Source organism: Doryrhamphus excisus, linkage group LG7, assembly GCF_037039965.1.
Source record: "Doryrhamphus excisus strain RoL-2023G ecotype Guam linkage group LG7, RoL_Dexc_Guam_v1.1, whole genome shotgun sequence".
Taxonomy (NCBI): Eukaryota; Metazoa; Chordata; class Actinopteri; order Syngnathiformes; family Syngnathidae; genus Doryrhamphus; species Doryrhamphus excisus.
The window spans coordinates 19,140,503-19,153,588 of NC_136363.1; the positions used below are offsets into that span (position 1 = coordinate 19,140,503).

At 39.4% G+C, this 13,086-nt stretch overlaps 1 protein-coding gene across 4 annotated transcripts in view; it reads left to right on the forward strand.

Moving 5' to 3' along the window:
- The window catches only part of prex2 (phosphatidylinositol-3,4,5-trisphosphate-dependent Rac exchange factor 2), a 100,038-nt gene that overhangs the window by 40,474 nt on the left and 46,478 nt on the right, over positions 1 to 13,086 (forward strand). For all 4 annotated transcript variants that reach the window (XM_058059628.2, XM_058059625.2, XM_058059630.2 and 1 more), the window contains 7 exons: positions 516 to 649; positions 2,350 to 2,453; positions 4,062 to 4,211; positions 4,273 to 4,414; positions 9,696 to 9,796; positions 11,369 to 11,472; positions 11,562 to 11,611. In XM_058059628.2, coding sequence (XP_057915611.2) covers positions 516 to 649; positions 2,350 to 2,453; positions 4,062 to 4,211; positions 4,273 to 4,414; positions 9,696 to 9,796; positions 11,369 to 11,472; positions 11,562 to 11,611 — 785 coding nt within the window. The remainder of the gene's footprint in view (positions 1 to 515; positions 650 to 2,349; positions 2,454 to 4,061; positions 4,212 to 4,272; positions 4,415 to 9,695; positions 9,797 to 11,368; positions 11,473 to 11,561; positions 11,612 to 13,086) is intronic.

The window sequence follows — 13,086 nt, forward strand, 5'->3', positions numbered from 1 at the left end:
ATGCTAAAAGGGCCTTGAAAGAGCAATAGAATTTAAAAAGGTGACTGAATGACATGGAGGCATAGAAGCAGGAGATGAAGTGGTCGGAACCATAAAAAAAAAAAAAGGGCGCGGAGACGGGAGAATGAAGGAACATGCAGGTTTTCGGAAGTTATTTTTAGCGGTGAGGATCCAATCAAACGTGGGGCATAAACTCCCAAGGAAAGGAAGGTGAAGGAAGAGACATTTACTATAGTGTGACCCCGGCAGGATGTTATTCTACGGGCGCCATTAACCGCGGCGCATTTTTTTTTTTAAAGTACCGCAGCAATCTGCTCAGAGGAAGCGGCTGGCGTTTTTTTCTTCACGCCCCTCCGAGACATTGAAGCGGAAAGGCAGGGGTGTTGTAATCTCCTGTTCAGTGTGTGAATATTCAATTTGCACAAGAACCTCCTCCTTTTCTTCTCAACATAAATGTTCATCTCAATTTTTGTTTTTATAAGTCCTCCCTCTCTCCTCCATATGTCTTCCATCAGGGCTCCAATATCACCGACACGTGCACTGAGATGCTCATGCAGGGCGTCCTGCTGAAGATTTCTGCCGGGAACGTGCAGGAGAGGATTTTCTTCCTGTTTGACAAGCTCCTGGTCTACTGCAAGAAGAAAAACAGGTGCTCGCCTGCGGTCATTTCGATTGTTTTATGTTTTCATTTCTGATTTACACGCATCATAAACACCATAGGATTTATCCACTCTTCACTCCTTTGGTCCCTTTTTATCCAAAAGTCATTTTTTAGTGAGGAAGTGGTAATAAAAATGATGCAGTATCCAGTAGAAGTGTTTTTGGCAGACACCAACTCTTCTATATGGTATGCGGTACACAAAGTGTATCCAAAACTGTGCTTAAATAACACGACAGGTGAGACGCTGAAATGAATGCATTTTTTGGTAACGTTCTGAGCTCCTGTGTCCGTATTGTAATGCCGCAGTACTGTTTATTTATTCTACTGCTTATCCTCACGAGGGTCATGGGGGGGGGGGTGCTGGAGCCTATCCCAGCTGTCTTGACTCTGACTGGTCGCCAGCCAATCACATGGCACATATAGACAAACAACCATTCACACTCACATTCATACCTATGGACAATTTGGAGTCGGCAATTAGCATGTTAGCAACCTAGCATGTTTTTGGAATGTGGGAGGAAACCGGAGTACCCAGAGAAAACCCACGCATGCACGGGGAGAACATGCAAACTCCACACAGAGAGTGTGGAATTGAACTAGGGTCTCCTAGCTGTGAGGCCTGCGCGCTAACCACTCGTTCACCGTGCAGCCCCCCTTCTTTCTTTCATCACAAACACAAAGTTTGTTTCTACCTTTTTTTCCATTCTTTAGTAATCAGTAGTAGAACATCCGGACGTTTTGGGAAAATATCAGTTCCCAACTAAAAAAAGGAACAGAAAAAGACATAAATGTCACTGTGACACATCAATGGCATGTTTTTGGAATGTGGGAGGAAACCGGAGTACCCAGAGAAAACTCATGCATGCACAGGGAGAACAAGCAAACTCCACACAGAGATGGCCGAGGGTGGAAATTGAACTCGGGTCTCCTAGCTGTGAGGCCTGTGCGCTAACCACTTGACCGCCGTGCAACCCCCCCTTCTTTCACCACAAACAAAAAGTTTGTCTCTACCTTTTTTCCGTTCTTTAGTAATCAGTAGTAGAACATCCGGACGTTTTGGGAAAATATCAGTTCCCGACTAAAAAACAAACATTCATTCATTTTCGTCCGCTTTTCCTCACGAGAGTCGCGGGGGATGCTGGTGCCTATCCCAGCTGTCTTCGGGCGAGAGGCGGGGTACACCCTGGACTGGTGGCCAGCCAATCACAGGGCACATATAGACAAACAACCATTCACACTCACATTCATACCTATGGACAATTTGGAGTCGCTAATTAACCTAGCATGTTTTTGGAATGTGGGAGGAAACCGGAGTACCCTGAGACATGCACGGGGAGAACATTCAAACTCCACAGAGAGATGGACGAGGATGGAATTGAACTCGGGTCTCCTAGCTGTGAGGCATCCGCGCTAACCACTCGGCCACCGTGCAGCCCCCCTTTTTTCATCACTAACAAAAAGTTTGTTTCTACCTTTTTTTCGTTCTTTAGTAGTAGAACATCCGGAAGTTTCGGGAAAATATCAGTTCCCAACTAAAAAAGAAACAGAAAAGACATAAATGTCACTTTGACACATGCAGTATTTTTTAGTTTTGTGACAGCTGAAATATACATGGATGTCCCATACTGGCTATTTTTTTTTGCTGAAAATTACCGTATTTAAAAGAATGTAATTGTTTTGTTCTTAAGGCGTTTAAAAAACAGCAAGACAGCCACAGAGGGACCTCGCTACTTATTCAGAGGCAGAATCAACACAGAAGTGATGGAAGTGGAAAATGTGGACGACGGCACGGGTAAGTGAGGCTTCTTGGAGGATCTCTAGGAGTAGAGTCATTGAGTGTGTGTGTGTGTGTGTGTGTGTGTGTGTGCGCTCCACTGCGGCAACACACTGATCGCTTGTGTCCCTTGGCCTGGCGTAACCTCTGATTATCACTTTTATTTGTGGAAGCCATCATTTCCTGCGCATGGTCACTCCACTGGGCGTGTTTTCCGAGTGATGGATGTGTTGGGCTCCATCAGAGGCTTCATCAACGCCCCAGGCAGGTGGATGGCCCGCCCCCTACAGGCAAACGCAACTCTGAGCCAACAAGTGAATTACAGCTCGGGTTTCTTCTTCTACAATTTATTTTCAGGGTTTTCTTATTCTAGAAAGCAGGCATTTGAGGAAATTAATATGAATATTTATCCATCACTCAATCCATTATACAACTTTCAGTAATATTCCAATATTTTACTCAGAAAATTACATTTTTCTTATTAATATGATCAATATTATTGATATCATCAAAACTGTTCCCCCAACAAATTATTCTCACAAATTTATTATCAGAAAATATTGACTTATCATAATATTACTGTTTTATTTTCCAAAACCTTAATATATCTTTATTCTCTTTATTGGTTGTTTCCAATCATAATATGACTATTTTCATAAAAGTACATCTTTTTATGTAATATTTCACCTTTTTTTGTTAACTTTTAAATATGTTATTTTTGTGGAACTTTGTTTTTAATATTATGACTTTATTCTCAGTAAATTCTATTTTTTGTTGTAATTTTGCCACTTTATTTTCCTGCAGCTATAGATTTTTCTGATATTTTTATATATATTTTTAATGTTATGCCTTTATTCCCTTTTTTCTTATAATATTATGACTTAGTTTTTACAAAATTTATTTTTTTTTCTGTAATGTTATGACTTTATTCTCATCACAGTATTTTTAAAAATACTTACTATTACGACTTAACTCTCATTAAAAATATGTTTTTCTGTTTGTTAAATTTTTTAAATAGTAATAATAATTCATATTAATATAATATTGTGACTTTATTTTCATGGAATATTTCTGTGATATTTTTACTTTTTTCCTCATAAAATTACAACATTTGGGGGTATTTTTTTGAAATTTTATTTAAATACATAATCATTAAAATATTATTTAAACATTGCTTTCTCTTCCACTATTTGGACTTAATTTCCTTACAAATAATTCTTTAAATCCTTCATATTGTGACTTTACTTGTGAAACTAATATAATTAGGCGTCATATTTCAACTTTGTCCTTGTAAAATATATAATTTTTTTTTCTCATATTGAAACTTTTGACTGCTCTTCTGATTATTGATAATTTGAGTACTTAAAGGACAGGATTTGTAATCAATAAGGATTATGTTAACGCAGTCAGCAAAGACTGTACATTGGCTGTTGTGTTTGGAGACGAGCCCGCTCCGCTTTCTACTGTACAAAAAACAAAAAAATGTCTTCAGGCATCAGATAACTGTCGTCCATTCTCTCCGGCTTCCTGTGCTTTGCGGGGGCCGCTATCACCGCTCCCAATCTTTAGTCATGTAACCCTTTTTTTTTAATATCCTCCTTCTTCTTCTTCTTCTTCTTCTGGCAGCCGACTACCACAGCAGCGGCAACATCGTCAACAACGGCTGGAAGATCCACAACACGGCCAAGAACAAATGGTTCGTCTGTATGGCCAAGACGCCTGAGGAGAAGCAGGAGTGGCTGGAAGCCATCATGAAGGAGAGGGAGCGTAGGAAAAGTATGTTCTTGAAGAAAAAGAACAACAACAACAATGTTTAATGTTGTGTATTCGTGTGTAGGTCTGACGCTGGGCATGGAGCAGGACACGTGGCTGATGGTGTCCGAGAAGGGGGAGAAGCTCTACCAGCTTATGAGTAAGGGACACCTCATTAAGGACCGTAAACGCAAACTCAGCACATTCCCTAAGTGCTTCTTGGGAAGGTAAGCATCCTGAGCCATTTTGGTGCATCAAGTTAAATACAGAATGATAACATCAGTTGTTTTATACTGTAGTATCAGTCCACTTGGTCGTGAATTATTAAAGCGTTATGTGTGTGCTGTCAGGGGGGGCACACTTAAATAAATCACAGCGTTATACGCCAAAATGGCTCCCCTGCGTCCCGGCTTTTGCTGCTGATGATCATCAAATAACATGGATATCAACACCATGGAGGAATTTTTGGCTAACTCATTTTTGCAGAATTGTTATCATTCGACCACACTGGAGGCTTTTCCAGCATGAAGCTCCTTTCCTTCATTTTCTTCTTCTTCAGCCATTCAGAGGTGGACATCCTGGGGTGTTTTGGATCTTTGTCCTGCTGCAGAACCAAATTTGGTTTCAGATTGAGGTCATCAATACATGACCGGACATTTTCCTTTAGGATTTTTTTTGGTAGAGAGCGGAATTCATGGTTCAATTTATCACAACAAGTCTCTCAAAACAACTCCAGACCATCACACTACCACCACCATGTTTTACTGTTGCTATGATGATCTTTTTCTGAAATGGAGCGTTCCAAAAAGATGTTATTTTTGTTCAGAAGTGATCTTCTAAGGGTCTTTTGTGACCAGAGGTGGACTTCCTGGGGTGTTCTGGATCATTGTCCTGCTGTAGAACCAACTTTGGTTTCAACATGAGGTCACCAACAGATGACCGGACATTTTCCTTTAGGATTTTTTTGGTAGAGAGCGGAATTCATGGTTCAATTTATCACAGCAAGTCTCTCAAAACAGCCCCAGACCATCACACTACCACCACCATGTTTTACTGTTAGTATGATGATCTGGCGCGTTCCAAAAATTCAACTTTGGGTGTTTTCCTAAAGGTCTGGGGATGTTCTTTGTGTTCAGAAGTGATTTTGCCCAGTGTCTTCCTTATGATAGAGTCATGAACACTGACCTTAAGTGATGCCTGCAGTTCTTTGGATGTTGTTGCAGGGTCTTTTGTGACCAGAGGTGGACTTCCTGGGGTGTTTCGGATCATTGTCCTGCTGTAGAACCCACTTTGGTTTCAGATTGAGGTCACTAACAGATGGCCAGACATTCTCCTTGAATTGATGGTTCCATTTATCACTGCAAGTCTTTCAGGCCCTGTAGCAGCAAAACAGCCTCAGACCATCACACTACCACCACCATATTTTACTGTTGCTATGATGTTCTTTTTGTTCAGAAGTGATTTTTGCCCAGGGTCTTTGTTATGATGGATTCATGAACACTGACCTTAACTGAGGTAAGTGAGGCCTGCAGTTCTTTGGATGTTGTTGCAGGGTCTTTTGTGACCAGAGGTGGACTTCCTGGGATGTTTTAGATCATTGTCCTGATGCAGAAACCACTTTGGCTTCAGATTGAGGTCACCAACAGATGGCCGGACATTCTCCTTGATGATCTCCTTGAATTGATGGTTCCATTTATCACAGCAAGTTTTTCAGGCCCCGTAGCAACAAAACAGCCTCAGACCATCACACTACCACCACCATGTTTTACTGTTGCTATGATGTTCTTTTTGTTCAGAAGTGATTTTTGCCCAGTGTCTTCCTTATGATGGAGTCATGAACACTGACCTTAATTGAGGCAAGTGAGGCCTGCAGTTCTTTGGATGTTGTTGCAGGGTCTTTTGTGACCAGAGGTGGACTTCCTGGGGTGTTTCGGATCATTGTCCTGCTGTAGAACCCACTTTGGTTTCAGATTGAGGTCACCAACAGATGACCGGACATTTTCCTTTAGGATTTTTTGGTAGAGAGCAACAATCACAGCAAGTCTTTCAGGCCCTGTAGCAGCAAAACAACCTCAGACCATCACACTACCACCACCATGTTTTACTGTTACAATGGTGTTCTTTTTGTTCAGTTTTTTGGATGTTGTTGCGGGGTCTTTTGTGACCTTTTGGTTGGCCAGCCACTCCAGGGAAGGCTCATCTCTCTTCCATGTTTTCAGCATTTGTGGATAATGGTTCTCAGTGGTAATCACTGCAGTCCCAACGCTTTAAAAATTCCGTTTTCAGACTGATAGAAGTCTTCAAAAGCGTCCAATAAGAAGGATGAGCGTCAAATCAGTTGGTGCACGACAAACGCTGAGATGAATCAAAGCGAGTCAAACCTCACACTCACACTCTTGTTATTTTTGAAAAGCGGCGCTCCTGCTGTTGCAGTTGACAACAACGTGCTTCCCGTGTCGTAAATCAAAGTTGGACTCCATGAAGGTTTGACACAAACCTTCAAACATTTGTCTGTAGTCAAGGAGCTTTTTCCTCGCAAAACGTGCTCTTATTTTAAGACGGTGATGAATCGCTGCCATTTGGGAAGGATTTGAAATAACATTTTCTTAAGGCGTTGTGGTTTGTTGATATTTAAAGCTGCTACTTGTAAAAAAAAAATAAAAAAATAAACAAAAGAAAAGCCAACAACATAAGAACAAAACATTTCACATGCATGTTATGACTGCGTAATAATGACTCCAATTCCACTTCTGTTATTTTTATAAGCCCAAAGTCGGACATACTTGTGGCAGAGTTTACACGGCGCGGTGGTTTCGGGGAACCTTTTTGGCCCTCGCAGACACCGCCGCATCGCTGGCGGTCTGCAGGAGGAATGGATCTGTCAGCGAAAAAGATTAAAGGATCAAACATGGTAGAGAAAGAGAGAGTTTTACACAGTGAGAAAGTACGCCGGTACTCTGCTTCTGTTTTAGACATTTTGGGCCAACACCTTGATGACTGATGGAAGGTAACATGACTTGTAAGGACTCCAATTTTTTAGCCTATATGACTTTTTGGATTTGACTTGACTTGGATGTGCAAGTCTTTATTTCAGACTTGACTTGCAAAACACTGACTTTCTCCTAGCTCTTTTAAATTAGCCGTTTGCTTGAATTGAAGCTAATTAGCTTGCATCATTCCACTTAAAACCTGCAATAAACATTCATTTTTCAGCTTTTATCGCTTATAGTCTCTATATGTACGATTACTCGATAAGCACAACCTTTATTGTTGTTGTTAATGTTATTAAAAGCTGAAATTAACGAATATCGAGTCCATAATTATGGCGCAACAGTCTCTAACCTGCTAGCTTAGCTCGAAAAAAAAGCTATACAAAAATAGCTAGCTTGTAAAACCGATTTAACATTTTATTATTTGTGTAAATTTTTTGTATATCGCAATTGTATTGCAGTAAATTTTCATATTTGATACTGCAGAAACCGGAATATTGCTTGTGTAACTACAAAGCTACACTCGCTAAGTGGCTAGGTTAGCTTAAGCATGACAATTGCTTGGCATCTCTGTTATTGTTTTGTACGACAGAGTGTTAGGACCATATTGGGGGTTAAAAACATCTACGATTTTGAGAATAAAGTTGTAAATTATTGTGAAAAAAGTCAGACTATTATGAGAATGTGGTCACGTGTTATTGTTTCGTTTTTATCAGCTCGCTAATCAGCTAGCCTAGCTTTAGCCTGACACTAGAAGCAAGGTAATGCCTTAAAATCTCTGTTAAATGAATGTCTTGAAGCCGTTTGCTTGGATTGAAGCTAATTAGCTAGCATCATTCCACTTAAAACCTGCAATAAACATTAATTTTTCAGCTTTTATCGCAAACAAATATTGAGTCCATAATTATGGTGCAACAGTCACTAACCTGCTAGCCTAGCTAAAAAAAAGTTATACAAAAATAGCTAGCTTGTAAAACCGATTAAAATTGTATTATTTGTGTTTCTTTTTGTGGTAAATGTTCATATGTGATACTGCAGAAATTGTTGTTAATGTTATTAAAAGCTGAAATTAACAAATATTGAGTCCATAATTATGGTGCAACAGTCACTCACCTGCTAGCCGAGCTAAAAAAAAAGCTATACAAAAATAGCTAGCTTAAATTAAATTTTATTATTTATGTCTCTTTTTGTGGTAATTTTTGTGGCACCTCCAATTTTGAGAATAAAGTTGTAAATTAACGTGAAAAAGTCAGACTATTATGAGAATGTGGTCACGTGTTATTGTTTCGTTTTATCAACTAGCTAATCAGCTAGCCTAGCTTTAGCCTGAAGGTAATACCTTGCTTCTAGTGTCTCAGTATATATTTTGACAACAATGTATCAACAAAATGGAAAACATATTAATTATGTAATACCTTAAAATCTCAGTATATATTTCGACAACAATATATCAACAAAATGGAAACGTATTAACGTCTGGATGGAATAAACCACGCCATTGTATAAATATCGCCGTTGCTTTGAATTGAACTTCTCTTCCCGTGTCCCCTTTCCTGTTTAAGACACACAAAGTTGACAAATTAACATAACTGCGGACTCGTGTTTTTCTTTTACTTGAAGAGCGTGCAATGTCGGGAAGCTCTGAATTCCAGTGTTTATTTGCTTTGCATGGAGAGACGCAACATTAAGAACGTCATCAGATAGCCCTCTTTTTCTCGGGCCACTCACTAAATGACGGACAATTTAGACATTTTAGCTTGTTTGGTCCATCACAGGATTACACGTTGTTTGTTGTTTTGGGATTTAGTTTATTTCCTTCTCCCAGTTGGGAATTAAACAGGAAAATGTTTTCAATTGACAGTTTCACCTCGGACCTATTTAAATCCCTTCATAGTTGACAGCGTTGCTTTGTGTGTGGAGAATAAACAAAGTTTAGCAAACAAAACACACAAAGCCTGTAACTGTAAATAAGACATATGCATTCTTCTGAATAAAAAACTACTAATATTAATTCTTATTATAATAATAATCCATGTATTTTAATTAATGAGCTATTTTATACTACACAGCACAGTATAATAAAATAAAAAACATGAAAAAATACAATAAAAGTACAAAATATTATTATTATTATTATTTTAAAATGACGCCATCTGGCCCTCATAGTGGCTGCGGGGAAAAAAAAAAATCTGGCCCCTGGACAAATGTAATTGAGGAGCCCTGATATAGGCTTTTTTATGGCTATTTAAAACATATGTCTGGTAGTGAAATGAAAGACATGAAAAACATGAAACAAAAAGAAAATAAAAGATTTAAGAAAGATGGGTTTTATTCATGGTTTTAATATAGCCAGTTTTACGGCTATTTAAACAAAGTGAAATATGTGTTATTTGTCATTTAAGGATCTAAAAATCTGGAAGAGAGCGTTCAAATACATGAAAGTATATCATGGTTTATGGTGTCTGTTTTATAGCTATTTAAAACAGTTGACAGTGTTTTTTTTTGTTTTTTTTCCTAGTGAATTTGTTTCCTGGCTGATGGAAATCGGTGAAACGGGCAACCCGGAGGAAGGGGTCCACTTAGGTCAAGCTCTGCTGGAGAATGGCATCATCCACCATGGTGGGTAACTAATTCCCTTCAGCCTAACTTTGTGCTAGAGCATGTCATTTGCTAAGCTAACCGCATCTAACGAGCACGCTGCATGCTGCCACACTCACTCTGGAGAACCTCCACTTGTTTTATGTCTTAGCAGGTCTCCCATCATTTAAACCCTCCCTTCAGACACTTTAGGTAAGGGATTATGGCTATTAATATCCTCTAGTTTGTGCATGTTTGGTGTGCTTTTAACAAGTCAGTTTAGTGTATGAACCTTCCTAACAACAAAATCAGTCTAGGGGACCTTATTGCTTCCCTGCATCACTAAAAACACGTGGAAAACAATGCAATGTACATAGTATGCGTGTGGATTCATTTATTTTGGACATGCTTAACAAACGTACATTTAAGTACATCACATGTTGGCACTTGCACCATTCAACATGGCCGAAAAGGAGTAAGAAGAAGCAGAGTTTAATGTAACTTGATTTGAAGTACAACATGTTTCCATTCACGTTTCTACAATTCAAAGAAAGGAGTAGGAAGAACCAGTTTAACTTAATTTGAAGTACATCACATGTTGACACTTACACCATTCAACATGTCCGAAAAGCAGCAGGAAGAACCCAGAGTTGTACAAAACTTAATTTGACATACATCATGTTTACACCTACAAAATTTAACCTGACCAAAAGGCAGTAGGGTGAAGCAGAGTTTAATACAACACACCATTCAACATGTCCGAAAAGCAGCAGGAAGAACCCAGAGTTGTACAAAACTTAATTTGACATACATCATGTTTACACCTACAAAATTTAACCTGACCAAAAGCAGAGTTTAATACAACTTACATTAATGTACATCTCATGTTTACGTTTCTCCAATTGAAGATGTCCAAAAAGGAGTAGGAAGAACCAGAGTTTAACATAACTTCATTTGAAGTACATCACATGTTGACACTTGCACCAACTTGTCCGAAAAGGAGTAGGAAGAAGCAGAGGTTAACATAATGACATAACATAATTAACATAATTGATTTGAAGTCCACCATGTTTACATTTTTGTGTCTACAATTCAAGGAAAGGAGTAGGAAGAACCAGAGTTTAATCCATGTTACATTGGAGTACTTTACATGATTACACTTGCACAATTGAATATGTCAGAAAAGGAGTAGGAAGTAGCAGAGTTGAACACAGCCTACTTTGAAGTACATCATGTTTACATTTACAAAATCCAACGTGTCTGAAAAGAGTAGGAAGAAGCACAAGTTACTTTGAAGGACATTTACATGGGCACACTTGGAAGTGGGAAGTGGGAAGAACACGAGTTACATTTAAGGACTTATTGTTATGGATGCATATTTCAAGATGTTAGAAAAGGAGTAGGAAGAAGCAGAGTTTAACACAACTTATGTTGACGTACATAACATGTCCGAAAGGAGTAGGAAGAACCAGAGTTTAACACAAGTTACCGTGAAACACTTTACATGGTTAGCCTTGTACAAGTCAACGCCGTTTGAAAAGCAGTAGAGTGAACCAGAGCTTAACACATGGTTACACTTGCACAATTCATTGAAATGTGCGTGTTGTCGCATAGTCACGGACAAACACCAGTTTAAACCCGAGCCCGTCTTGTACCGCTTCCGCTTCGACGACGGAACCTACCACCCGAGAAGCGACATGCACGACGTCATCTCCAAGGTAAGCGAGGTGACTTAAGTGGGACCACATTCATGAGGCATTGAACACAACGCCAATAATTGCGTTTCTTTCTTTGTTTTTCTTCGCAGGGCGTTCGACTCTTCTGTCGTCTTCACAGCCTCTTCACTCCTGTCATCAGGTAGGTCAGCCTGCTGGTGTATACAAAGGATATTTACATCAATTCATCAGTTATTCATTTAATTTCCGGTTCTATGGTTATCATCACACTTTTTCTCATTACAAAAAAAACCATTAACATTAATTCATTCATTCATTTTCTACCGCTTTTTCCTCACAAGGGTTGCGGGGGGTGCTGGAGCCTATCCCAGCTGTCTTTGGGCGAGAGGCGCGGGGTACACCCTGGATTGGTCGCCAGCCAATCACAGGGCGCATATAGACAAACAACCATTCACACTCACATTCATACCTATGGACAATTTGGAGTGGCTAATTAACCTAGCATGTTTTTGGAATGTGGGCGAAAACATTCTTTAACATTCATTAAACTTTCAGACCGTTTTAGTGTAGTAAATACATCTGCATGTTATATTATTGATGATGTGTGTCTTTATTTAAGGAGCCCAGAGTGGGGCTAACGTCATTGCAGCACCCCAATGAATGCGTTGCTCAGATGCAATACAGTATGGGAAAACTTTTAAAGAGTTTTTTTTTATATATATACTCATATTGGTACATGTTTGTATATTTGAGTGTGAAGTTGCTATATGATGACTTTAGTAGCTGTTATATACAATATTTTTATACACTATACTGTTATATACAATGACAGGGCACATATAGACAAACAACCATTCACACTCACATTCATATCTATGGACAATTTGGAGTCGCTAATTAACCTAGCATGTTTTTGGAATGTGGGAGGAAACTGCACGGGGAGAACATGCAAACTCCACACAGAGATGGCCGAGGGTGGAATTGAACTCGGGTCTCCTGGCTGTGAGGCCTGAGCGCTAACCACTCGTCCCCCGTGCAGCCCTAGATCCAACATGACAGAGTAAAAATAAATTATCCTCCTATTCTGTGTGGAAGTGGTACATTTTACACTTTCTTCCAAAGTCCAAAATGGAAAACTCCACACAGAGATGGCAGAGGGTGGAATTGAACACTGGTCTCCTAGCTGTGAGGTCTGCACGCTAACCACTCGACCCGCCATGCAGCCTGCCTGCTGCTATATACAAAGGATATTTATATCAATGTCATTAATTTAATTTACGATTCTATGGTTATCATCACACTTTTTCTCATTACAAAAAAAACCCATTAACATTAATTCATTCATTCATTTTCTACCACTTTTTCCTCACAAGGGTCGCGGGGGGTGCTGGAGCCTATCCCAGCCGTCTTCTAGGGTTATCATTACACTTTTTCTCATTACAAAAAAAACCATTAACATTAATATGAACCTGTTTTTTAGAAGAATAAATATCTGTTATGTGACGGAGAGTATTCCCATCAATCCATCCAATCCATTGAGTCAATGACATGTTGCTTAAAAGATCACATTGTCCCAATCAATAGAGGAAACAATGGCAAGTTTTATTGGACTTAGCACGCATGCCTTGCTTGGTTGCTGAATGCTTCGCCACATCA